At 45.5% G+C, this 26,569-nt stretch overlaps 3 protein-coding genes across 3 annotated transcripts; all 3 read right to left on the bottom strand.

Moving 5' to 3' along the window:
* Positions 1-327: 327 nt before the first annotated feature.
* LOC134568635 (heat shock protein 30C-like) lies at positions 328-1,031 on the bottom strand. The gene has a single exon (XM_063427282.1). It carries the CDS (start codon positions 1,029-1,031, stop codon positions 372-374), a length of 660 nt encoding a protein of 219 aa, XP_063283352.1. The 3' UTR covers positions 328-371.
* Positions 1,032-7,934: 6,903 nt separating this feature from the next.
* LOC134568634 (heat shock protein 30C-like) lies at positions 7,935-8,711 on the bottom strand. Its single transcript, XM_063427281.1, has one exon. It carries the CDS (start codon positions 8,677-8,679, stop codon positions 8,020-8,022), a length of 660 nt encoding a protein of 219 aa, XP_063283351.1. The 5' UTR covers positions 8,680-8,711; the 3' UTR covers positions 7,935-8,019.
* Positions 8,712-25,378: 16,667 nt separating this feature from the next.
* On the bottom strand, positions 25,379-26,106 carry LOC134568633 (heat shock protein 30C-like). The gene has a single exon (XM_063427280.1). It carries the CDS (start codon positions 26,051-26,053, stop codon positions 25,394-25,396), a length of 660 nt encoding a protein of 219 aa, XP_063283350.1. The 5' UTR covers positions 26,054-26,106; the 3' UTR covers positions 25,379-25,393.
* Between the last annotated feature and the right edge of the window lie 463 nt (positions 26,107-26,569).

Here is a 26,569-nt window from a genome sequence, read left to right as displayed (position 1 = left end):
CCAAGTAATTTATGGAGTAATGTGTGATTTACCCAAATAACACTTTTACACCTTAATATTCAATTTATTATTTTATGGTTCTTGCAGAGTGCTGCCATTTTTATGTTTGCTGTCCATTGATATCTAAGAGATTAAGCACACTTACATTTCTTATTATTAGTGACATATTATTATTATTGTAATGGGAAATTTATGTTTTTTATGGAAAACATTTCTATTGTAAAACATGTATAATGTTATTGTTCATTAAAGAAAACACTCTCAGATAACATATAGATAGAAAAACTATTTATTAAAAAGTAACAAAATACAATAATAGAAAGGAGGCAGTATAACAGCTAAATTGATGTAAAAACAGTCCTTTAAAGTTGTCAGGAAGCATCTAGTCCATTCTCTGGATCTCCGCTCACACTGCTGTTCTGGGGCTCAGGAGGAATCCCCTCTCCATTTACTGGTGCCCGGTTCATGGTGATGGTGATGGGTCTCTCTTTAGCAGCTGGCAGTGGCAGACGAGGAGCCTGAATAAGGAGCTGTCCGTCTTCAGACAGGGAACACAGCACTTCCTCAGGATTCACATTTTCTGGGAGCTCAACTTCTCTCTGCCACTCTCTGTATTCATGGAAGTAGCTCCCATCCTCGGTATCCCTTTTCTGGTCATGTTTTCCCGTCACAATCAGTCTCCTTCCTGCAGTTTTCACAGTCAGTTCATCAGGAGAGAAGGGACTCACATTCAGGCTGAGCTCAAAGTGCTCCTTCCCCTCTTTGTCAGTTTTGAGAGAGTCCTGCTCACTCTTTCTGTCCCCAGTCTGCCTGCTCTGTGCTAGTCTCCTTGTCATGTCCATGTCCTGAGAGAGGAGCCGATAAGCCTGCTTCACACGTTGCATTCTCCTCTCCATCTCGTTCCTCATGCTCAGCATGTCATCTTCCAGCTGCCCAAAGATGAGCCGTGTGGCTGGCCAGAGCGCGAGTGCAGGCTCTCTGTAGACACACAGAGGAGTGTGAGAGGGCTGGAAGAGGCTGATAGGAAACATCTTCTCAGGATTTTCTCTGGAGCTTCTTGTCAGAGTTGGGCTGTAGACAATCTGTCTGTCTGTCAGTTTGTGCTGTCTTGCTTCTCAGTTCTGAATGCAGTCAGAGCTGCAGCTCGCTTTTATATTGACTAGTTAAAGTACTGGAGAGTTCTTGAGATTTCCTGATGCTCTCCATATATGGTATAAAGGGGAGGGGCTGTGTACAGCGTGGATTCTGTAAGAGGTGTAAACAGAGGCAGTGCTAGCAGCTTCTAGCATTAACTAGGAAGGTGACATCACTAGTGGGCGGGGTCAAAGTGTGTGTCTGTTCTGGAGACTGACAGAGAATTCCGAATGCTGTGTGTTATGTCAATATTATAATTCAAACCAGAAATATACAATATCACAGCACGCAGACATGGAGAGAGGGTTAGATAATGCTGCTGATGAGTTTATACATGCACCCATAAGGTTATGGTTAGTGACATTCACATTTCTCCATTCTGAGATGGACATACGTGTTTCGTTTAACCTTTTCACTGCCATAGCATTTTCTAATCTAACCAGTGGCGTACACATGACCCATGGGGCCCCGGTGCGAAAATTGATCCGTGGGCCCCCCCCCCCCCCCTCGCGCTTACTCTGCGCGGGCCGGGGCAGCAACACATGGCGGCGGGCACCTGGTCGCAGGGGTTGCGACCGCGGTATGTACGCCACTGCATGCAGATGCACACACACTTAAAGGACCACTACAGACACCCAGATCACATCAGCTCAATGAAGTGGTCTGGGTGTCAGGTCCCTCTAGTTTTAACCCTGCAGCGGAAAGCATAGCAGTTTCAGAGAAACTGTTATGTTTCACTGAGGGTTAATCCAGCCTCTAGTGGCTGGATCCAGCCTCTAGAATGCGTGCGCGGCTCTTGCCGTGCATGCGCATTCGGAGCTGAGAGGCGGAGGGATCCCCAGCGCCATGGGAGTCCGGCGCTGGAGAAAGGTAAGTGCTGAAGACACACACACACTCTCACGAACAAATGCATACACACTAGCTAACAGACACACACATTTACTGACAAAGACACACTCAGCGGCAGACATACATACACACTCACTTACAAAACATACACTCTCACTGACAAACACACACTCACTAACAGACATCAAACAGACTCACTAACACACACACACACAAACACACTCAGTAACAGACACACACAGTAACACACTCACTGACACTCACTAGCACACACTCTAACACAAACACTCACACTAACACACACACACACACTAACGCTCACACACACTAACACACACACACACTCACTCACACACACACTCACACACACACTCACACACACACACGCTCACACACACACACACACTCACACACACACTCACTCACACACACACACACACACACTAACACACACACTAACACTCACACTAACACTCACACTAACACTCACACACACTAACACACTAACACTCACACACACTTACACTTACACATGTTTTTTTTTTTATTTAATCCCCCCAGCCTCCTTACCTTTTGGAGTGCTGAGGGGATTCCCTGGGGTCCAGTGGTGCTGCTGGGCTCCTGGGGGGGCCGGTCACCCGGCGGGCTGGCTGGTCCTGCGGGCGCGCGAGGGAGCACTCTCCCCGGAGTGCTTCCTCTTCAGCTCCCTCGCGCGCCGCGTACTGATACCGGCGCCGGAAGATGACGTCATCTTCCGGCTCCGGTATCAGTGCGGTGCGCGAGGGAGCTGAAGAGGAAGCACTCAGGGGAGAGTGCTCCCTCGCGCACCATCCGGCCGCCGGTGTAAGCAGGGCCAGCCTCGGGGGGCCCGGAGGTGGCCGGCTCCTGGCCCCCCCAGGAGAAGAGGCTGGCCCAGAGCGTACATACCGAGTCGCAGGGGCGGCCGGGCCCCCTGGTGGGCCGGGCCCGGTCGCAGCCGCGACCCCTGCGACCCTGGTATGTACGCCACTGAATCTAACACACCCTACAGATCAGTTGTAACAATTTTTGTCATTCCATATAATTTGTAAAACTCTTTAGACAACTGAAAAGAGAAATCTAAATTGTTTTCTCTCAAGTCAATTTGAACTCATCAAATGAATACCAAAATGTTAAGACAAATTAATGTAACTTTGTGTAATTTTTATAAACCAAGCAGACAAGGCTGGGATTACTTAAAGTATTATTTTTTTTAATGATTAATTATATAATTATTTTTTTCACTTTGCTATTTTTTATTTAAAAAAACAATCGAAAGTGATATTAAATATAACAAAAACGAAATAGTTTTTTTTTTCATCAGCACAATTTCAACTTCTCATAGACATCAAAATCCAGTGGTTCCCAACCTTTTTTTTACTTAAGTACCCCCAGGCCGCCCGTTTCCATAAATTGTACCCCTCATATTAGCAAAATATAGCTGCTATTATTTCAAAAGTATACATTTTTTTCTGCCCAATCTCCCCTTTTTCTCTACCCCGGCCTCCTCCTGCTCATCTTCTGCCAAAGGTTCCCCCTACTAATTTTCTGCCCAAGGCTCCCCCTGCTCCTTTTCTGCCCCAGGCGCTCCTTGTTTCTCCTCTGCACCCGACTCCCCCTGAGTCTCTTCAACCCAGGCTCCCCCTGCTCCTCTTCCGCTCCAGGCTCCCCTGTTTCTCCCCTGCACCAGGCTCCCCCTGCTCCTCTTCTACTCCATGCTCCCTCTGCTTCTCCTCTGCTCCATGCTCCCCCTGATCCTCCTCTGCTCCATGCTCCCCCTATGCTCCGAGCTCCCTCTCTGCTCTAAGCTCCCCCTGCTCATCTTCTGCACCGGGCTCCCCCTGCTTCTCCTCTGCTCCAAGCGCCCCCTTCTTCTCTGCACCAGGTTCCCCCTGCTCCTTTTCTACCCCAGGCTACCCCGTTTCTCTCCTGCACCAATCTCCCCCTCCTCCTCTTCTATCCCAGGCTACCCTCTTTCTCCCCTGCACCAGGCTACTCCTGCTCCTCTTCTACCCCAGACTACCCTGTTTCTCCTCTGCACCAGGCTCCCCCTGCTCCTCTTCTACTCCAGGCTCCCTCTGCTTCTCCTCTGCTCCAATCTTCCCCTGATTCTCCTCTTCTCCAGGCTTCCTCTCTGCACCAGGCTCCCCCTGCTACTCCTCTGCACCAGGCTCCCCCTGCTACTCCTCTGCACCAGGCTCCCCCTGCTACGCCTCTGCACCAGGCTCCCCCCTGCTATGCCTCTGCACCAGGCTCCCCCTGCTACTCCTCTGCACCAGTCTCCCCCTGCTACGCCTTTGCACCAGGCTCCCCCTGCTACTCCTGCACCAGGCTCCCCCTGCTACTCCTCTGCACCAGGCTCCGCTGGCTACTCCTCTGCACCATGCTTCCCCTGCTACTCCTCTGCACCAGGCTTCCCCCTGCTACTCCTCTGCACCAGGCTTCCCCCTGCTACTTCTCTGCACCAGGCTTCCCCCTGCTACTCCTCTGCACCAGGCTTCCCCTGCTACTCCTCTGCACCAGGCTCCCCCTGCTCATCTTCTGCCTCAGGCTCTCCTTGCATCTCATCTGCACCAGGCTCCCCCTGCTCCTCTTCTACTCCAGGCTCCTTCTGCTTCTCCTCTGCTCCAAGCTCCCCCCGCTTCTCCTCTGCTCCAGGCTTCCTCTCTGCTCCAGGTTCCCCCTGCTCCTCTTCTACTCCAGGTTCCCTCTGCTTCTCCTCTGCTCCAAGCTCTCCCTGATCATTCTCTGCTCCAGGCTCCCTCTCTGCTCCATGCTCCCTCTCTGCTCCAGGATCCCCTTGCTTCTCCTCTGCACCAGGCTCCCCCTGCTTCTCCTCTGCACCAGGCTCCCCTGCTCCTCTTCTGCTCCAGGCTCCTTGTGCTTCTCCTCTGCTCCAAGTGCTCCCTGCTTCTTCTCTGCATCAGGCTCCCCCTGCTCATCTTCTGCTCCAGGCTCTCCCTCCTTCCCCTCTGCACCAGGCTCCACCTGCCCCTCTTCTACCCCAGGCTCTCCCGGTTTCTCCTCTGCACTAGGCTCCCCCTTCTCCTCTGCACCAGACTCCCCCTGCTCCCTCTGCTTCTCCTTTGCTCCAAGCTCCCCCTGTTCCTCCTCTGCTCCAGGCTACCACTCTGCACCAGGGACCCCCTGCTTCTACTCTGCTCCAGGCTCCTCCTCTGCCCCAGGGTCCCACTGCTCCTTTTCCATACCAAGGTCCCCCTGTTTCTCGTATGCCCCAGGCTCAACCTGTTCCTCCATTGTCCCAGGCTCCCCCTGCTCCATCTCTGTCCCAGGCTCTCCCTGCTCATCTTCTCTGCCCTAGGTTCCCCCTGCTCATTTTCTGTACCAAGCTCCCCTTGTTTTTCCTCTGCCCAGGCTCCCCTGTTCCTCTTCTGCCCCAGCCCCTCGCCCTGCTTCCCCATGCTCCCCCAGAAAGACATGCAGACATACACTGATACACCTGCAGATACAGAAATACAAACACTGACGCACATACAGATAAAGACACTGACATGCATGCGGATGCAGAGACACGTATACAAACAATGACATACATACAGACACACAAAATCAAACAGACACACATACAGACACACATGTAGATACAGACACATAGATACAAACACAGACATGCATGCAGAAGCACAGACACACTGATACAAACACTGACACAGAGACAGACACACAGAAGCAAACACTGACACATAGATACAGACACGCATGCAGAAGCACAGACTCATAGTTGCACATACTGACACACATACAGTTGCAGACAAATGCACAGACAGATACACACATACAGATGTACAGACAGATTCACACACTGACACAAATAAAGATGTACAGACACTGACATACATGCTGATACACAGACACACAGATGCAAACACTGCCACATATACAGATACAGGCACACAGATACCCATACTGACACATACAAATGTACAGACAGATACACACTGACACGCATACAGATGTACAGACAGACGCACACATGCTGATAAAGACACGCAGATGTTAACACTGGTACACATACAGTTGCACAGACACAATGATAGATACACAAACATACAAATACACATACTGACACAGGCGTACAGTCAGATACACACATGCAGATACGCACTGACAAATGTAAATGTACAGATACACATACAGATGTACAGGCACACATACAGATGTACAGACCGATACACACACAGACACAAGGCCGGTGCAAGGATTTTTGAGTACATAGGCGAAGATAGATTTCCCCCCCTCCCCCCACCACCACCAAAAAAATAACATCTTCACCTCTTAAATAACATATTCACCTCTTAATGTGCCTCTTAACCAGCTCCTCTCCCCTCCACGTGCATTAGTGGTCTCCTCCCTTCCCCTTAGTGTTCTTCTCCCCCTCCCTGTCACATAAACTCATGCACAGACACTCACTAATTATTATTTTTATAAATAAACATTTTCCACCCAGCCACCCTACCTGGAGAGCAGGCGTGGAACTGTCCCTTGGGTCCAGTGGGGCTGCTGGAAGGCATGCGGCAGTAGTAAGATCAGAGGCGGCGAGGGAGCTCTAATTTCCCCGCTTTGCTCCCTCGCCGGCTGTCTACTGATGCCGGGAGCCGGAATATGACATCATATTCCTGGTCCCCGCGGCATCAGCAAACGGGGCGCGAGGTAGCAGAGCTGGGAAATTAGAGCTCCCTCGCCGCCTCTGATCTTACCACTGCCACATGCCACACCGGGGGTCCAGAAAGTGGCCTGGCAGGAACACACACACAAACACTACATACATACAGGAACAGACACTCAAATGTTAATGAGCACTAAAGCTGAAAAAAATGTTTTTGTATCCCTCTCCTACTTATCTATTTGCAGGAAGGGCGTTATAATGAGTTATTCCCTTGTGGTCCACGTCAGCGTCCAATAATATCCCTGGTGGTCCAGTGAAGGAAGCATGTCGTCTGCACCTTCAGCTGGCGCAGACCACAATATACACACTTCCAGCAGGCACTCAGTGAATGAGCCTGAATGTTGTCATAATAACCTGTCAACAGTGCTTTGATTCATTTACTGAGGTTAGGGACCATGAGGGAGTGTTCAAAGTAGTCTGCACCAGCCACAGGTGCAGACCACACTAGCTCAGAAAGATTTGTCTGATATCTAATAGATTGCCAAATAAGTGGTATATTAAGTAGCAGTTTTGTAAACGGAAACACTCTTCCATTCACCCTGACAGGCGACATCCAGGGAGTGGTCGCTATCCCGACTCTTGCGACCCTGGCAGTTCCGCCTGTGTGTTTGAATGTGCAGATTGTTGCTCTTAACTGGTTTATGTTTTCAAAATAGCAAACAAAATAACTAAAAATTATAGTCTTTTATTGTTTATCAACCTTTTACAGGACAGGTCCCAATGAATGTGAAATGCAATGAAACCAGTCCATAAATGATAAATGATGTCCCTTCCACAGAGTGTTTAGTACAGGAGAGGTGGTGTTAGTAGGGGCTCTGAGTGTTCCTCTAACCCGGGCTGAGAGATACCATGAGCTGAAATCAAACCATCTATTGAGGTTTGAAAGTTGCTTTGTTTGGGGTTCATGGAATAACGGTCCAAGTCATTTATGGAGTAATGTGTGATTTACCCAAATTACACTTTTACACCTTAATATTCACTTTATTATTTTATGGTTCTTGCAGAGTGCTGCCATTTTTTTGTTTTCTGTCCATTGATATCTAAGAGATTAAGCACATTCACATTTCTTACTATTAGTGACATATTAATATAGTGGGAAAAGTATATTTATCATGGAAAACATTTCTATTGTAAAACATGTATAATGTTATTGTTCATTAAACAAAACACTCTCAGATAACATATAGATATGAAAGAAAAAACTATTTATAAAAAGTAACAAAATATAATAATAGAATGGTTTAAAACAACATGAATGCGACACATGTATAAAATATGCTCAGGAGGCAGTATAACAGCTAAATTTATGTAAAAACAGTCCGTGAAAGTTGTCAGGAAGCATCTAGTCCATTCTCTGGTTCTCCGCTCACACTGCTGTTCTGGGGCTCAGGAGGAATCCCCTCTCCATTTACTGGTGCCCGGTTCATGGTGACGGCGATGGGTCTCTCTTTAGCAGCTGGCAGTGCCAGGCGAGGAGCCTGAATAAGGAGCTGTCCGTCTTCAGACAGGGAACACAGCACTTCCTCAGGATTCACATCTTCTGGGAGCTCAACTTCTCTCTTCCACTCTCTGTATTCATGGAAGTAGCTCCCATCCTCGGTGTCCCTTTTCTGGTCATGTTTTCCCGTCACAATCAGTCTCTTTCCTGCAGTTTTCACAGTCAGTTCATCAGGAGAGAAGGGACTCACATTCAGGCTGAGCTCAAAGTGCTCCATCCCCTCTTTGTCAGTTTTGGGAGAGTCCTGCTCACTCTTTTTGTCCCCAGTCTGCCTGCTCTGTGCTAGTCTCCTTGTCATGTCCATGTCCTGAGAGAGGAGCCGATAAGCCTGGTTCACACGTTGCATTCTCCTCTCCATCTCGTTCCTCATGCTCAGCATGTCATCTTCCAGCTGCCCAAAGATGAGCCGTGTGGCTGGCCAGAGCGTGAGTGCAGGCTCTCTGTAGACACACAGAGGTGTGTGAGAGGGCTGGAAGAGGCTGATAGGAAACATCTTCTCAGGATTTTCTCTGGAGCTTCTTGTCAGAGTTGGGCTGTAGACAATCTGTCTGTCTGTCAGTTTGTGCTGTCTTGCTTCTCAGTTCTGAATGCAGTCAGAGCTGCAGCTGGCTTTTATATTGACAAGTTAAAGTACTGGAGAGTTCTTGAGATTTCCTGGGGCTCTCCATATATGGTAAGAAGGGGAGGGGCTGTGTACAGCGTGGATTCTGTAAGAGGTGTAGACAGAGGCATTGCTAGCAGCTCCTAGCATTAACTAGGAAGGTGACATCACTAGTGGGCGGGGTCAATGTGTATGTCTGTTCTGGAGACTGACAGAGAATTCCGAATGCTGTGGGTTATGTCAATATTGTACTTCAAACCAGAAATGTACAATATTACAGCACGCAGACATGGAGAGAGGGTTAGATAATGCTGTTGATGAGTTTATACATGCACTCATAAGGCTATATGGTTAGTGACATTCACATTTCTCCATTCTGAGATAGACACAGGTGTTTTGTTTAACCTTTTCACTGCCATAGCATTTTCTAATCTAACACAACCTACAGATCAGTTGTAACATTTTTTGTCATTCCATATAATTTGAACAACTTTTTAGACAACTGAAAAGAAAAATCTAAATAGTTGTCTCTCAAGTCAATTTGAACTCATCTTGAATACCAGAATGTTAAGACAAATTAACGTAACTTTGTGTAATTTTTTATAAACCAAGCAGACAAGGCTGGGATTAAGTTAATACAGAAAATTTATGACAAACTTACCGTAATTTTCTTTTCCTGGCTATTTCTCATGGCTGCATCACTTATGGGTAGCTCCTTCCTTAGCAGTCTCAGGACAGGAATTAATTAGATTAATTAATTAATTAGACCTATGGTATAAAGAGTCCCTCCTCCCCTTACACCACAGTCCAATTATAAAGCTGAAAACAAAAAATGGGCGGGAACCCTGATGCTGCCATGAGAAATAGCCAGGAAAAGAAAATTACGGTAAGTTTGTCATAAATTTTCTGTATTCCTGGCTAATCATGGCAGCATCACTTATGGGTAATACCCAAGCTCACAGAACATAGGGTGGGAATAAAACACGAAAAATTACACTGAACAGATTCTTATGCTACGACTGAATTTAATATCAACTGGACAAAGAAACCGTAGACAAGACACTCTTCCCAAATGAGGTGGAAGGAGAATCCACATCTAGTTTGTAGTGTTTCATGAATGTCATCTGGGAAGACCAGGTGGCTGCCCTGCAAATGTCATCGTATGGAACCTCTGCCCAATTAGCCCATGAAGTCGACAATGCTCTGGTTGAATGAGCCTTTATCTTCAGTGGAGGAGAGCAATCTTTAGCGAGATATGCCTTCCTGATCACAAGAGCAATCCAACGTTTCAACGTAGATAGAGAGGCTGCCTCACCTCTCCTGGCCCCTGAAGGCAAAACGAAAAGCTGGTCAGTTTTCCTGTAAGGAGCAGAACGTTCAAGGTACATAGACAGGCAGTTCATGACATCCAAACGTTGCCACTTAATCTCCTCTTGTGAAGATGGATTTGGGTAGAAAGAAGGAAGTACCACTTCTTGAGATAGATGAAAACGAGAGACCACTTTAGGAAGAAATGCAGGATTAGGCTTCAGGCATACCCTATCGTGGTAGAATTGTAGACAAGAAGGCAAGGTAGAGAAGGCCTTGATCTCCGAAATTCTCCTAGCGGAAGTAATTGCCACTAAAAACAATGTTTTGTAAGTCAGGAGGACAGCATCCAAATTCTCAAGAGGAACGAATAGATCCTCAGTCAGGTAGTCGAGAACAAGCGGAAGGTCCCAAGGAGGGGTAGTGGATCTCGAAGGAGGTCTCAACTTGAAAGCTGCCTTGAAGAACCTGGAGATCAATGGGTCTGATGACCAAGAGGTGTTGCACAAAGCTGACAGAGCCGAAGACTGAACTTTAAGAGTGCTGATGCTAAGGCCCTTATCCAGACCTTCTTGCAGGAACTCCAAGATTTCAGTGTTGCGAGGGTGTATGAAGTCAACTTTCTTGGCCGAAGCCCACTCTTGAAACACATCCCAGATCCTATGGTAGCAGGAGGAAGTAGAAGCCTTCCTTGAGTGCAAGAGGGTATTGACCACTGCTTCTGAAAGACCTAATTGTCGAAGTCTTTCCTTTTCAAGACCCACACCCCCAATTTGAGGCGTTCCGGATGAGGATGGAATACTGGGCCCTGCGTTAGCAGATCCTCCAGAACAGGCAGGGGCCAAGGCTGTTCCTGGCTCAACATTGACAATAGGGGAAACCACGGCCTTCAAGGCCAAATTGGGATTATGGCAATAACCTTCTTCCCTTCCGACCAAACTTTCCTCAGGAACCTGGTTATTATGGGTAGGGGAGGGAACGCATACCCCAGATCGAACGACCAAGGAAGAGATAGAGCATCCTGGCCCAATGCCTGACTCTCTGGGTGGAGGGAGTAGTAATTCTCCACCTGACGATTCCTGAATGAAGCCATCAGGTCGATCTGGGGCATGCCCCACCGATGGATGATCCAAGCAAAAACCGACTGGTGAAGTTTCCATTCTCCCGGGAGAATTTCTGTTCTGCTGAGAAAGTCCGCCGTTACGTTCTCTGAACCTGGGAGATAGATAGCCTTCAGTCCCTGGAGATAGGTCATGGCCATTTCCATTAAAGGAGCTAGTTCCTTCAAGAGCAGTTTGCTCCTTGTGCCTCCCTGGTTGTTTACATATGAGGCAACCGCTCGGTTGTCCGTCTTGATTAACACCCAAGAATCTCTGATCTTTGGAAGGAACACCCGGACGGCCTTGGAAATAGCTTGTAGTTCTCTTAGGTTCGAATGGAGCCGACTTTCTTCTCGGGTCCACCTCCCCTGAGTCCACGGGGAATCGAGGTGGGCACCCCAACCAGAAGAACTGGCATCTGTCGTAATAATGTTCCATGGAGGCTCTTCCAAGGGGAAGCTCTTTGCTAGGTTCTTCCTGTTCTTCCACCAGTTCAACTATTTTCTCACTGGCAGTGGCAGAGATATCTTCTGTTCCCAATCCGTTTTCTCTCTGTCGAACTGGAGAAGGAAGCAACTCTGGACAGGGCGAAACTTCCATTGGGCCCACTTCACCAAACCTATCGTAGATGTTAAAGAACCCAGGAGACTCATGACTTTGCTTGCCGAGGCCCTTTCGAGAACCTGGAGCTTCTTGACTTTGTCTTTTATCTTCATGACCCTCTCTGGAGACAAAAACACACGGGCAGAAATGGTATTTATCACTGCTCCGAGGAACACGATGGTCTGAGACGGAATCAGGGAGCTTTTTTCCATATTCAGAAGCCACCCGTGATCTTGAAGGATGTTCATTGCCACTAATGTATGATGCTCCACTATTCTTCGTGAAGGCCCTATAATGAGGATGTCGTCCAGGTAATGGAATATCTCGATACCTCTCATCCTTATGACGGCAATCAAAGAGACAAGGCCCTTCAAGAAAGTCCTTGGCGCTAAGCTGAGGCCAAACGGAAGTCCTCGGAACTGAAAGTGTCTTCCTAAAGCCCAGAACCGAAGGAACTGCATGTGATCGCTGTTTACAGGGATTTGGTAGTAGGCGTCTTTTAAGTCTACTGAGGTCATCCAATCTCCAGTTTTTACGCTCTTTAGGATGGTATGTAAGGATTCCATTTTGAATGTCCTTACGTCTAGTATGGCGTTCATTCCTTTCAGGTTCAGGATGAGACACCACTTTCCCTGGGGTTTTGGGGCCAAAAACACAGTGGAATACATCCCCCGGAACCTTTCGTGTGTAGGGACTTCCTCCAACACCTTCTGTTCCAGCAGAGTGGAAATGCAAGTCCTCATGGCCCTTCGTTTGACACCTGCCGACACTCTTGATTTTTTGAAGAGAGCAGTATTTGGACGAGAAGAAAATTCCATCCTGTAGCCCTCTTTTATGATGTATGTGACCCACACGTCTGTGACATTTGCGGCCCATACCGGGTAAAAGAACTTCAGTCTTCCACCCACCATACCCGGATGGGCCCGAGGACCTTCAGAAGGTCTTCCCGGAGGTTCTGGCACCTCTACCTCTGGAAGCCTTATTGGAAGAAGAGTGAGAGAAGGACTTCCACGAAGAATTCCTGGAATACTCCCTTCCGGGCTTGTAGCTTCTGCTGTCCCGAAAGGACCGATCCTTGAATCGCTTAGTTTTCCAGGAGGAGGAAAAACTCTTTCTGCTGACTAGAAACGCTTTTTTCCCATCGGCAGCTTTCTGAATGGCATCTTCCAGGATCTTACCAAACAGGAGATCCCCCTGGAACGGGAGACCACACAAGTGATGTGGATTAATTTAGAAATAAACAAATATGTTTAAATGTCTATCTGTTCCTGTCCAAATCTGAGATGATTAAATTGCGTATACGCAGAAGTAAGCTCACACTGACACATGGAGTTCAGGTTAAAAGCACTTCAGAAAATTTAATGCAATCTTGTTGGAAAACAGTTGTGCAGATCTTTTTAAAAGCAAAATGACATCATCATTGAATATCAGATAATAACAAATAAACATCATTAATTGGATTAAACGTTATGTGACTATATCAGTGTCCACCCATCAATATTATTAATTGGATCAAAAACTAAGTGGTTAGCTTCGTGTCCACCCACCAAGAGGTGGTATTATTTTGGACACGGGTGGGGACAAGGGGGTCTTGAGCGTCATTTTACATGGTCGGTGATGTCAGATCTCGTGGTCAGGTGCAAGGTCTCTTATGAATAGAACATTTCATTACTACAGTGTTCTCATGGCCTTCAATTTATACTATGTTGCGAGTTAGGGGAAATTCAGCAGTTCCTGGGTTAGTCATATCTTTATGGAAAAATACAGTCTTTGTCTATTGTGTTAGATGTGCTGAGCAATTCTGTCATGTAATGTAGTTTTCATATGGAGAAGTCAGGTTATGAGGACAAAATGGAGGATTGAAGAAGTCAGGTTAGGAGGACAAAATGGAGGATTTGTCACAGCATCAGGTTAAAATGGAGTTAGTGCAATAATTCAATACAAGTACAATAAAGATTTTTAATAATTCTACATCAGTCCCCCCTATGAAATGTTAATATTCTAAGAGATAAACTTTATTAGTTAGTTTCAGAGGACAGGTTAGCCCAAAGGCACAAAACCCTATGAAGTAACGGTTCTTAAAGTCTTCTTAGTTCTTCAGAGGGACATCATAAATAGACGAGCTTACATTACCATATGGACCTGTGTTATCTGGAATATAGGCACAACAAGTCATGGTGACAGGTAAACGTTGTTGGTTGCAATAGATATAATAAATGCAAATCAAAATATTATTATAATTATTAGCAGTGACGATTGGGAAAATGGACTCAAACTTTCCTTTTACTGCAAAATCATCTGGTACCCCCCTTGGCACACCTATGGCATCCATATATATATATATATATGTGTGTCAAACTTTCCCTTTAGAGGGGTGCTCCTCTTTATGTTCTGAAGCATGAATGTGGTGTGTCAAGAGTACCTTGTCATGTATTATGTGTATGGACATAATAACCTTGGCTAGGGCGCATTTGCTTATGCATTGTAGTATTAAACCTGTCTCACGCTACACCAGCGTAGGTGGACTCGGATCATTTAGTCAATATTAATATCACCACAAACTCAGGATGGGCAAATAATCCTGAGGGAGCTTGGCGTTTGGATTGCTTTAGCTTCACGAGGTCTCCTTTTGGGGTCCTCGGCTTTCCATCGATGGCAAGTGGTCAGGCATTATTATGGCCATCAAACACCTACTTGTTGGTATCTTTTTTTCTTTAGAGTCAAAAGTGTGTCAAAATCAACAAATGTTACTTCTCATGTTGCAGAGAGAGAGAGAGTCTTGAATCTGGAACAATGAATCCATTGAGTGATCTCTGCAACTTTCACAATGCACTATTGGGTATATGGTCTTGGTTGTCACATTGATGACCGGCTAGGCTTCTGGCCATCCTGACAAAATGTCTATTATAACTAGTGCATATTTGACCCAGTAGCTCTTTGTCACCTGGATTCTTGAAAGGGATATTGAGAGTTAGCTAGGTGCTTAGGAGTATTTAGAGATCAAAGAGTTCATGAGGGTCTTGGATAGGTATAAAGTTCCATGGGCTCACTGCCCAGTACATGTTTTTGGGTAAACAGAGCTTGAGAGCGTTGGAGTACAGCCCGTCTTCAAGGGTTGCCCCTTTCTGTTTTTCCAGCTTTGTATTTCTTCAGGGTCAGTAGCTGCTTGTCATTCTTTCAGAAGCTTGAGATCTGTAGGTAGGACCTACATGGTGAGTATAGAAGTTTCTTTAGCGGACACCATTCTGTCCACTTCCCTTGGTGCACTTGTGGCTTGGTTGGCAGCTTTTAGTCAGCTGAGTGGTGCTTCTTATCTTCCAGATTGATCCAAAATAATGTGCTGCACCCAGGGCATATCTTGAGTCAGTGTAGGTATTGGCATGTCTTCCTTCAGGCATTTTGTATGCCACTGAGAAGGCTGTCAATTCAGCGTCTTGAGCAGATGTGAGTGAGGAAAGTGAAGATGCTTGACGTACCTGATCTTCTGTAGCAACAGCAAATCCAGTATGGTACCTTTCCTCATTATCCGCAAACAGAGTGGAGTCAGGATCTGGTAAAGCTACTGCATGCTCTGTTGAAAGGTGTCTTGTTTCTTCTTTCATCTGTTCAAAGCAACCATGAGGAGCAGTAGGAGAGGTTTCCTCACCTATTTCTGTGTGAGATTGGGGGGTATTTGTCTTTCTATTTACAGTTCTCTTGCTGACCCCCCTCTGTAGAGAGTTGCAAATTGATTGTTAGTGTTTCATGTGTTCCTTTCATGAGATTTCTGGGGGCTTAGTGAAGAAAAAACATGAGGGACAGCCACCTCCCTTACAGGTGTCTTACTTCCATGGGAATCTGGGTCAGGACCGCACTATTTCCTTGAGAGTGCCCAAAACAGTTCTTTCATGTCTGAATAATTTTTCGTTAGTGTGGGATTCCCCCCTGGGAAGTGGCGGAAGAGTGGCCAGAGCAACTTTCCTTCAAAAATATAATGTCGTCAGGTAGAGGCAGAGTTGTCTATGGGTGGAGGAAATTGGTAAGGAATAAGAAGGGAGGAAGCATATAAGGGATATAGATATGGTGGTGGGGAGATGGAAGAATGAGTAGTGGATAGAGTGAGAGGGAAGAAGGTGGAGTAGGAGAAGGAGAAGGTGGAGTAGAGGAAGGAGTAGGAGGAGGAGGAGGAATAGAGGAGAAGTAGGAGGAGAGAGGAGAAGGTGGAGTGGAAGGAGAAAGTGGAGTAGAGGGAGGAGTAGGAGGAGGAGTAGAGGGGAAGTAGGAGGAGAGAGGAGAAGGTGGAGTAGAGGGAGGAGTAGGAGGAGAAAGTGGAGTAGAGGGAGGAGTAGGAAGAAGAAGGAGGAGTAAGAGCAGGAAGAAGGAGTAGGAGGAGGAGAAAGTGGAGTAGAGGGAGGAGTAGGGGGAGAAGTAGGAGGAGAGAGGAGAAGGTGGAGTAGAGGGAGGAGTAGGAGGAGGAGTAGAGGAGAAGTAGGAGGAGAGAGGAAAAGGTGGAGTAGAGGGAGGAGTAGGAGGAGAAAGTGGAGTAGAGGGAGGAGTAGGAAGAGGAGGGAGGAGTAAGAGCAGGAAGAAGGAGTAGGAGGAGGAGAAGGTGGAGTAGAGGGAGGGGCAGTAGGGGAAAGTGGGGGACTGCAGATGAAGGGGAGGGATCGGTGGGAGGAATAAGCGGGGGTGGGCAGGTAAGGGAGCAGACAGGTGATGTAGCAATGGAGGAGACATCAGAAATCAAGACTAGGTAGAAATGCAATGGAGGCTGCAAATAGCCCATGTACAACAACTATTAACTGGCCCTAAGCTTTCCCTAGAGAAAAATAATAAAAGGCTAACATGCTCATCTCGTCTCCACAAGCCTCGAACGTTTCACTCCCATGGGTGGCCCATGATGGCTTGCCCACCACTTCTCCACACGGGGTCTTGTGCCCGCGGAGACAGACGCTATCCCTGACTCTTGTTCTTAATTTAATAATTTATATCTAACATCTCAAAATGTAATTCCTACTTATATCACAAATATACATTATCACAATTTTTATGTCTCGCAAATGGGATAAAATTTATTCTACTTTCACTGATAATGTATCTTTAAAACATACGAAATAGACAAATAACATTGTCTTCTGGAAAATAAATGGAAAAGATAATGGAGATTTTGTTAAGCTTATAAATGGCTATACATTAATTCACATTTCTTGTTCTCCAGTTTCTGGCTGTTAATGACAATGTACAATGTAATAGAGCAGCAGAGAATGCTAGCAGAATGCTTGGTTGCATAGGGAGAGGTATTAGCAGTAGGAAGAGGGAAGTGCAGAGTACTGGATACAGTACTGGAGACCATATCTTCAGAAGGATATGGATACCTTAGAGAGAGTTCAAAGAAGGGCTATTAAACTGGTTCATGGATTGCAGGGTAAAATTCACCAGGAAAGGTGAAAGGATCTTGACAGGTATAGCTTGGTGAAAAGATGATAAAAGCATTTTAAATACATAAAGGGAAACAACACAGTAAAAGTGGAGACTATATTTAAAAGAAGGAAAACTACCATAACAAGAGGACATAGTCTCAAAAATAGAGGGACAAAGGTTTAAAAATGATATCAGGAAGCATTACATTACTGAGAGGGTAGTGGATACATGGAATAGCCTTCCAACTGTAGTGGTAGAGGTTAACTCAGTAGAAGTGTTTAGGCATGCGTGGGATAGGCATAAGGCTAAGCACTTGCTGCTAGTAACAGATCTAGAATTAATATACTATAATGCCCGAAGTCTCAATTCCTATGCATATGCAATAATAAAATATCTGGGCTTACAACAAAAATTATGTTAGTCAGTCTTTAAACTTGGCTTATTCATTTGTTCAAGAAATCTTGGTTTATTAGAACTTTCTTTTAGTAAATGTTCTTTAAGATAACCCTTCTTTCAGCATGTTATCAATCTTTGTACACAAAGCTAAAACACACTTGTTACTTATACGTGAAACGATAGACATATATATTCTATCTACATATTAACCATTACTTGTCACAGACACTTTCCTGATATAGGGAAACTAATAGTAGGATAATTTTAGTAATTGTAACTTTTTTGTTCATAATATATGGGAATTAAGGAAGACAGCATGTCTTTAAGATAGGATGAGCATGACACAATACACGGGCGGATATGACCTCACTGATATGGTAAGGGCAGAGTGAGGGCAGGAGGAGGCGTGGGTACTAAGGACAACCTTCTTTTGTTCTAGGGGCCATTTTCTTTTAGGGCATTTCAGCTGACAAATGAAAGCATTATACATTTAACAGCCCGTGAAGCTTTGAAATAACATGGTGCAAAAAAAAAAAAAAAAAAACTCACGGGATGCAACCAACCTCCCCCATCATTCACCAGCTATTAATCACTCAACACGTCCAAATACATATACAACGCCACGGAACCTGCTGGCGTCGCACAAATGGCAGCAGCAACAAAACACAAACCCTAGAAACCTCACTCCTATGTAAGTAGCAAAATACACAATTAGAATATTTTTCTAGAGTCTTAACAGTAGCTTCTGAACAACTCTACGTAACACTGAAGAGACAGACCTGAATCGCAAGCATGCCACCCCCCTCCCTCCTCCCCCCCGAACCTCCGCACACAGAGACCAGAAGCAAGAGAGGGAGGGAGGAGGGGGGGGGGAGAGAGGGAGAGAAACAAGAGGTGGGGGGGCTGCAAGCATGACATTTTAACCATGTCAGTGCTGGAAAGACAGTTACGTTACAATTATTGCAAAAGCAAAGAGACACAAAAACACAACATTTAATAAGTCTCTCAGTGAAACTCAATACAAAACCCCCACCCTCTACCAGGGTAACGGCTAACACAAAATACAAAAACAATTATAATATACATATATTCTTAACCCTTTGTGATCTAGTTCTTCCTCAGCCCAACCTTCCTGCTGAATAGCATTGTTACTCTGTACCAGTAAGCTTGCTTTCTTCTCTGTCAGTAATCTACCACATGAAGGCACAGCAATTTTACACACTTTAGCAATCTTTTCAACTAGATCACACGCGCTAGCCAGCCCTTATTGGGCTTTCCTAACCCTGTTCCATTCCCCTCCTATACAGGCATCCCAGATATAGGGGAAAGAAGATTAAACAGATTATCTACAATGGTCAGCTGCCACTCAGAAAGGGTGGGTCCCTCCAAGTGCATCTTCCCAAAACGCAGACTAGTCACTAATTCCGTGTACCCGAGGTGGTAGCCACGGATTGGAGTGGGGTGAGAAGTGTGTGACCAATCACTTCTCTCACAAGAGAAATAGTAGAGGATAGTATAATAGTATAGGAAGTGTAGAAAAGATAAAAAGGTAAGGAAAATCCTTAGAGACAGACACAGGAGTTCATGAGACTCCTAATTAAACAGACAAGACAACAATACAATTGAAATACAGTGCATGCATTACAGTTCAAATAAAATCCCTTTCCTTTACTCGTGTGCTTACTCCAAAGTCACCTCCCTCAACCTCGTAGTGTCCCCGCTCGGAGAACGACTTTCGTAAGTCTCACTACCAGCGGCCACGGAAAACAACTGACACCGGTCCGAGTTCCGTCAGCCTCCCTCTGCACAGCAGTCCACAAGAATGTGGCCACCTCTATCCTCACTCCCGTAGTGCCCCTATAAAACCCACTTATAAGTCTCACTACCACGTGATGCGGAAAACAAGCAATGCCTACTTGAATCCCCCCAGGAAACAGAGTCCCCTGCCACAAGACTAAGTCCCCTACCACAAATAAACAGAAAACTGGAATTCCACCAGCCCCAGCGCTCAGGGTTGTGGTTACCAAAAGAAAACTGGAATCCCCCCAGCCGAAGTTGAGGTTTACCAAAACTGGAATCCCCCCAGCCGAAGCTGAGGTTTACCAAAACTGGAATCCCCCCAGCCTCAACACTCGGGGCAGTGGTTACCAAACTTGGAATTCCACTAGCCCCAGTACTCGAAACTGTGGGTTACCACGTGCACAATGAGGCTAGCTGGGCTCTCAAAGTGTCACAAGAAGGATCACAGGAAATTATGAGTCTACACAAAATCCACAGTTCCAACAATCCTCTTTTTCCTTACAGCCACAGCCACGAGGCTCCTAAAAGAGGTAAACAGGCAAAGAAGACCCCCAGGAACGCATCCACAGGTCAACCCCCCTTTTTCCCTACAACCACAGCACCGTGGTTCCTAAAAGGAGTAAAACAGGTAACAGAAGACCCCCAGGAACGCATCCACAGGTCCACCCCCCTTTATCCCAAAAGGGGTAAAATACAAACAGATAAACAGACAAACTGAAGACCCAGGCAAGTCCCCTCAGGTCCACCCCCCTTTATCCCAAAAAGGGGAAAACAAGCAAGACAGAACCCCAGGCAAATCCCCTGCAGGTCCACCCCCCCTTTATCTCAAAATGGGGAAACAGGCAAACAATTCAAACACACCCAGGCAACAGATAGACTAAAATGCAGGTAAACAAGTGAGTAACGAGACACCGGGCAAGATATTACCTGTCTTTGATGTCCTCCCGGGAAGCAGTCACAGACACGTGGACGGGTCAATCAAAGGGGCCGGAACATACCGGTGGCTCTGCAGAAGTCTCTACCGTGTACCTGGAGGTGATCAATCTCCTTTCCTACCCCCAGGATTCCCCCGTCCAACAGCATCTTCCTTAGGACGGCTCACCGGCCAGAGGCCATAGCCCGATGCCCCACGCTAGGCGCCAAATTGATGTGGATTAATTTAGAAATAAACAAATATGTTTAAATATCTATCTGTTCCTGTCCAAATCTGAGATGATTAAATTGCGTATACGCAGAAGTAAGCTCACACTGACACATGGAGTTCAGGTTAAAAGCACTTCAGAAAATTTAATGCAATCTTGTTGGAAAACAGTTGTGCAGATCTTTTTAAAAGCAAAATGACATCATCATTGAATATCAGATAATAACAAATAAACATCATTAATTGGATTAAACGTTATGTGACTATATCAGTGTCCACCCATCAATATTATTAATTGGATCAAAAACTAAGTGGTTAGCTTCGTGTCCACCCACCAAGAGGTGGTATTATTTTGGACACGGGTGGGGACAAGGGGGTCTTGAGCGTCATTTTACATGGTCGGTGATGTCAGATCTCGTGGTCAGGTGCAAGGTCTCTTATGAATAGAACATTTCATTACTACAGTGTTCTCATGGCCTTCAATTTATACTATGTTGCGAGTTAGGGGAAATTCAGCAGTTCCTGGGTTAGTCATATCTTTATGGAAAAATACAGTCTTTGTCTATTGTGTTAGATGTGCTGAGCAATTCTGTCATGTAATGTAGTTTTCATATGGAGAAGTCAGGTTATGAGGACAAAATGGAGGATTGAAGAAGTCAGGTTAGGAGGACAAAATGGAGGATTTGTCACAGCATCAGGTTAAAATGGAGTTAGTGCAATAAAGGACGCCTTGGAGGCATAGTCCGCCCCCCAGGAATGAAGCCATAAGGCCCTTCTGGAGGCCACAGACAGGGCCATACTTTTGGCAATCATGCGAGTGATGTCCAGGGAGGCTTCTGAGCAAAATTCAGTAGCAAGGCTCAACTCCTTGAGACTCTCCAGGAGATGTTCTTTACGGACACCTTGACCAATGTCCTGCTCCAAATTAGCGAGCCAAACTCTCAAGGCCCTGGAGAGAGTGGTCAGCGCTACTGCCGGATGAAGGGCGGAGCCTAGCGCCAGGTAGGCTTTAATTAGATCACCATCCATACGCTTTTCCATAGGCTCCCTCAAGTACGCCATGGAGTCTACAGGAAGCGTGGTCTTTTTAGCCATATGGATCACTGCAGCATCAACCTTGGGAAACGAATTCCAAAGGCAGCAGTCCATGGCAGAATAAGGATAAGTCCTCGTAAATTTGTTTTTCAAGGTGGACTTCCTCTCCGGCTTATTCCATTCCTGAAGGATCATGTCCCTTATAGAGGAATGTACCGGGAACATTGGTATATTAGGTTTCAAGTCCTCAAAAAACCTGTCAGCCTCTCTCAACTCAGATTTTTCTTCCGTGAGGCTAAGAGTGTCTCTGAGGAGGGTAATAAGTCTATCGATAGATTTTGAGTCCAGAGACCTGGAGGCATAATCAACTTCCCCCTCCCCCTCATCCGAGACCTCCCACAGGTCAGGATCCTCTCCAGAGCTGGGAGACTGAGGTTCCGCTCTGCGTCTCTTAGGAGGACCACCACATCCCGTGGTAGACTTAAAGCCCTCAGCAATAGCACGGGAAATCCAAAGTTTAAGGTCGTCCTGCGGAGAAGTCTTACTGGGGACATTAGCCGCTTCCGACAAGCCCTACAGAGGTTCCTTCCAGGTGGAGCTGGTGATGAACAATTGATGCATCTATTGGTCTTGTCTTTGTATTTTCTTGCTGGAAAATCCAACTGTTTGCTGGGGCTGAAATAAAGCCATATATAACATATATTACAGGCTCAGTATGGCACTCTTTTAACAACCCCCCCAGAACAAACAAATGGCTCACCTATGTTTTCTAGAGAGGGATCTAGCAGAGGCAGAGGGAGAATCCATACTATGAAAAGGAACAAAGGAAAATTCAGAACACAATCTCAATAAATCAAAAAAGGCAAACTGGAAAGCAAACCCCAAGCCCCCAGCAAAAAACATGGAAAATAGGCAATCCTACCTCATAACGGCAGAAAACACACTCCAGGCAGCCAGGAGACAGCACAGAAGGAGAACTGGCGAGAATTCAGACCGTAAATTAGAAGTTCCGAACAGCTGACAGGCAAGTGTCAGCATTCCCCAGTTTAAATACCTCCGCGCCCGGTTCGCGCATGCGCAGAGCGCTGGAACGCACGCCATGCGTTCCAAGCCTCGCGGCCGGCGCGAGGCACTTCTGGGTTCGGCAATTCCGCGGCTGGAACGCACACCGCGGAAAACAGCAACGCTGGCCGAGGAAGACCAGAATACAGCCCCCACAAGGACAGCAACTCCCAGTAAGCCCCCAGGGGCAACACAGGGCATGCAGGCAGGAACAACAACTCCCAATAGAGCACAATAGAACCATCCACCAGGATGACTGCAGTATGGATCCCCAAAGCACTGCCAACAAGGTAAGGGGGGGATTTCGACCACAATTACTAGGGGCACTTCCAATAACAAGGGAGAATTTTTAAGGATAACCAACCCCAGGAAGCTTAGAACAGTGTCTCCCTCAGAACACTAGACATACATCCCACGCAGCAGTTCAGTACTTACTCTGAACCTGACCCAGTTAGTCCTGCTCATGCAGGCTGTTTACAGGGTCCTTCAAATGAAGAGAGGCTGAACTTCATTTGGAACGAACCCACGACAAACGCAGGAAGGTGGCCATAAAATAAAAAGTAAAAAGTCCTGTAGAACTTGCTAAGGACAGGAAAAAAGACTGTGGTGTAAGGGGAGGAGGGACTCTTTATACCATAGGTCTAATTAATTAATTAATCTAATTAATTCCTGTCCTGAGACTGCTAAGGGAGGAGCTACCCATAAGTGATGCTGCCATGATTAGCCAGGAAAGTATTATTTTTTTTAATGATTAATTATAGAATTATTTTTTTCAATTTGCTATTTTTTTATTTAAAAAAACAATCCAAAGTCATATTAAATATAACAAAAACTAAATAGTTTTTTTCATCAGCACAATGTCAACTTCTCATAGACACCAAAATCTAAGTAAAATTAGTTAGTGACAACATATAATTGAATTAACTTACTTTTTATGGATTTTAATATTTAATGTTAAAAAAGCAAAAGAGGTAGATACATGTGAATGAGCACTAAAGCTGACAATAAAATGTTTTTGTACCCCCCTCCTGCTTATCTATTTGCAGGAAGGGAGTTATGAGTTATTCCTTGGTGGTCCATGTCAGTATCTAATAGTATCCCTGGTGGTCCAGGGAAGGAAGCGTCTGGTCTGCACCTTCAGCTGGCGCAGACCACTACATGCACATTTCCAACTGGCACTCAGTGAATGAGCCTGAACGTTGCCATGGTAACCTGTCAACAGTGCTCTGATTCATTTACTGAGTGTAGGGACCGTGAGGGACTGTTCAAAGTAGTCTGCACCAGCCATAGATGCAGACCACACTAGCTCTAGAAAGATTTGTCTGATATCTAATAGATTGCTAAATAAGTGGTATATTAAGTAGCAGTTTTGTGAACGGAAACCCTCTCCCATTCCCCCTGACAGGCGACATCCAGGGAGTGGTCGCTATCCCGACTCTTGAGAGCCTGGCAGTTCCGCCTGTGTTTTTGAATGTGCAGATTTCAAAATAGCAAACTAAATTTTTTTTAAATTATAGTCTTTAATCTTTTAGTACAACTTCCCCCGGCCCCCTAAAACATAAAAACATGACCTGCCTGCGCACTATCCCAAATCCCAATGTAAATTTAAATAACCGTTTAAATAACCTACTGCAATGGTTATTAATGTGTAAGTGAACCTGCTTTGTTAAGATAAACCTCTTAGGTGAGTCTTACACTAACAATTCATCTTGCTGCTCTATGTTAAAAGGAAAAATCTCGAATGTGTCAGAAAGGAGTATTTTTATGAGCCCCTATACACTTATTAACTATTAATATGGTGAGTTTAGTTTTTGTTTGGTTGCGTTCTGTATGTATTTGGGTTGAAGAACACTGTATCCATGGAACCCATTTACAAGTAGTGAGAGTCTGAGCACAGGGGTTACTTCTATGATTTTTAATCTTTTAGTAACAAAAGTGGATGATATGGGTATGTTTTCAAGTAAATATACATTACATGATTTTGTCTTGCAGCTGACCTCAACATTGTTTCATAAAAAGCGGAATATTTATTAAAAAATGGTCATTTATACTTTATGTAACTCAGTTTATCAAACACAGACATCAGGTTATAACTACCGACACCATAATAAAACTGTTATTCCAAATGTCATTTAGTTGTGGAGAGGTGTTACACTGGATTGTTTATCGACCTTTTACAGGACGGGTCCCAATGAATGTGGAATACAATGAAACCAGTCCATAAATGATAAATGATGTCCCTTCCAAAGAGTGTTTAGTATAGGAGAGGTGGTGTTAGCAGGGGCTCTGTGTGTTCCTCTAACCCGGGCTGAGAGATACCATGAGCTGAAATGAAACCATCTATTGAGGTTTGAAAGTTGCTTTGTTTGGGGTTCATGGAATAACAGTCCAAGTCATTTATGGAGTAACGTGTGATTTACCCAAATTACACTTTTACACCTTAATATTCACTTTATTATTTTATGGTTCTTGTAGAGTGCTGCCATTTCTTGTTTGCTGTCCATTGATATCTAAGAGATTAAGCACACTTACATTTCTTATTATTAGTGACATATTATTATTATTATAATGGGAAATGTATATTTTTTATGGAAAAAAAATTCTATTGTAAAACATGTATAATGTTATTGTTCATTAAACAAAACACTCTCAGATAACATATAGATATGAAAGAAAAAAACAATTTATTAAAAAGTAACAAAATAGAATAATAGAATGGTTTTAAAACAACAATTGATGTAAAAACAGTCCTTTAAAGTTGTCAGGAAGCATTTAGTCCATTCTCTGGATCTCCGCTCACACTGCTGTTCTGGGGCTCAGGAGGAATCCCCTCTCCATTTACTGGTGTCCGGTTCATGGTGATGGTGATGGGTCTCTCTTTAGCAGCTGGCAGTGCCAGACAAGGAGCATGAATAAGGAGCTGTCCGTCTCCAGACAGGGAACACAGCACTTCCTCAGGATTCACATCTTCTGGGAGCTCAACTTCTCTCTTCCACTCTCTGTATTCATGGAAGTAGCTCCCATCCTCGGTGTCCCTTTTCTGGTCATGTTTTCCAGTCACAATCAGTCTCTTTCCTGCAGTTTTCACAGTCAGTTCATCAGGAGAGAAGGGACTCACATTCAGGCTAAGCTCAAAGTGCTCCTTCCCATCTTTGTCAGTTTTGGGAGAGTCCTGCTCACTCTTTTTGTCCCCAGTCTGCCTGCTCTGTGCTAGTCTCCTTGTCATGTCCATGTCCTGAGAGAGGAGCCGATAAGCCTGGTTCACACATTGCATTCTCCTCTCCATCTCGTTCCTCATGCTCAGCATGTCATCTTCCAGCTGCCCAAAGATGAGCCGTGTGGCTGGCCAGAGCGTGAGTGCAGGCTCTCTGCAGACACACAGAGGAGTGTGAGAGGGCTGGAGGAGGCTGATAGGAAACATCTTCTCAGGATTTTCTCTGGAGCTTCTTGTCAGAGTTGAGCTGTAGACAATCTGTCTGTCTGTCTGTCAGTTTGTGCTGTCTTGCTTCTCAATACTGAATGCAGTCAGAGCTGCAGCTAGCTTTTATATTGACAAGTTAAAGTACTGGAGAGTTCTTGAGATTTCCTGATGCTCTCCATATATGGTAAGAAGGGGAGGGGCTGTATACAGCGTGGATTCTGTAAGAGCTGTAGACAGAGGCAGTGCTAGCAGCTTCTAGCATTAACTAGGAAGATGACATCACTAGTGGGCGGGGTCAATGTGTGTGTCTGTTCTGGAGACTGACAGAGAATTCCGAATGCTGTGGGTTATGTCAATATTGTACTTCAAACCAGAAATGTACAATATCACAGCACGCAGACATGGAGAGAGGGTTAGATAATGCTGTTGATGAGTTTATACATGCACTCATAAGCAGGGCCGTCTTTAAGATGGATTGGACCCTGGGCAAACATTTGCTTGGGCCCCCTGAACCCT

The sequence above is a fragment of the Pelobates fuscus genome, chromosome 7 (assembly GCF_036172605.1).
Source record: "Pelobates fuscus isolate aPelFus1 chromosome 7, aPelFus1.pri, whole genome shotgun sequence".
Classification (NCBI taxonomy): domain Eukaryota; kingdom Metazoa; phylum Chordata; class Amphibia; order Anura; family Pelobatidae; genus Pelobates; species Pelobates fuscus.
Note: the sequence above shows the minus strand (reverse complement) of the source record. Positions and strands in the feature narration are given on the sequence as shown.

What these genes read in the sequence shown, in the direction of transcription:
- LOC134568634 (XM_063427281.1), bottom strand. Translation starts at nt 8,679, where the DNA reads ATGTTTCCTATCAGCCTCTTCCAGCCCTCTCACACACCTCTGTGTGTC.
- LOC134568633 (XM_063427280.1), bottom strand. Translation starts at nt 26,053, where the DNA reads ATGTTTCCTATCAGCCTCCTCCAGCCCTCTCACACTCCTCTGTGTGTC.
- LOC134568635 (XM_063427282.1), bottom strand. Translation starts at nt 1,031, where the DNA reads ATGTTTCCTATCAGCCTCTTCCAGCCCTCTCACACTCCTCTGTGTGTC.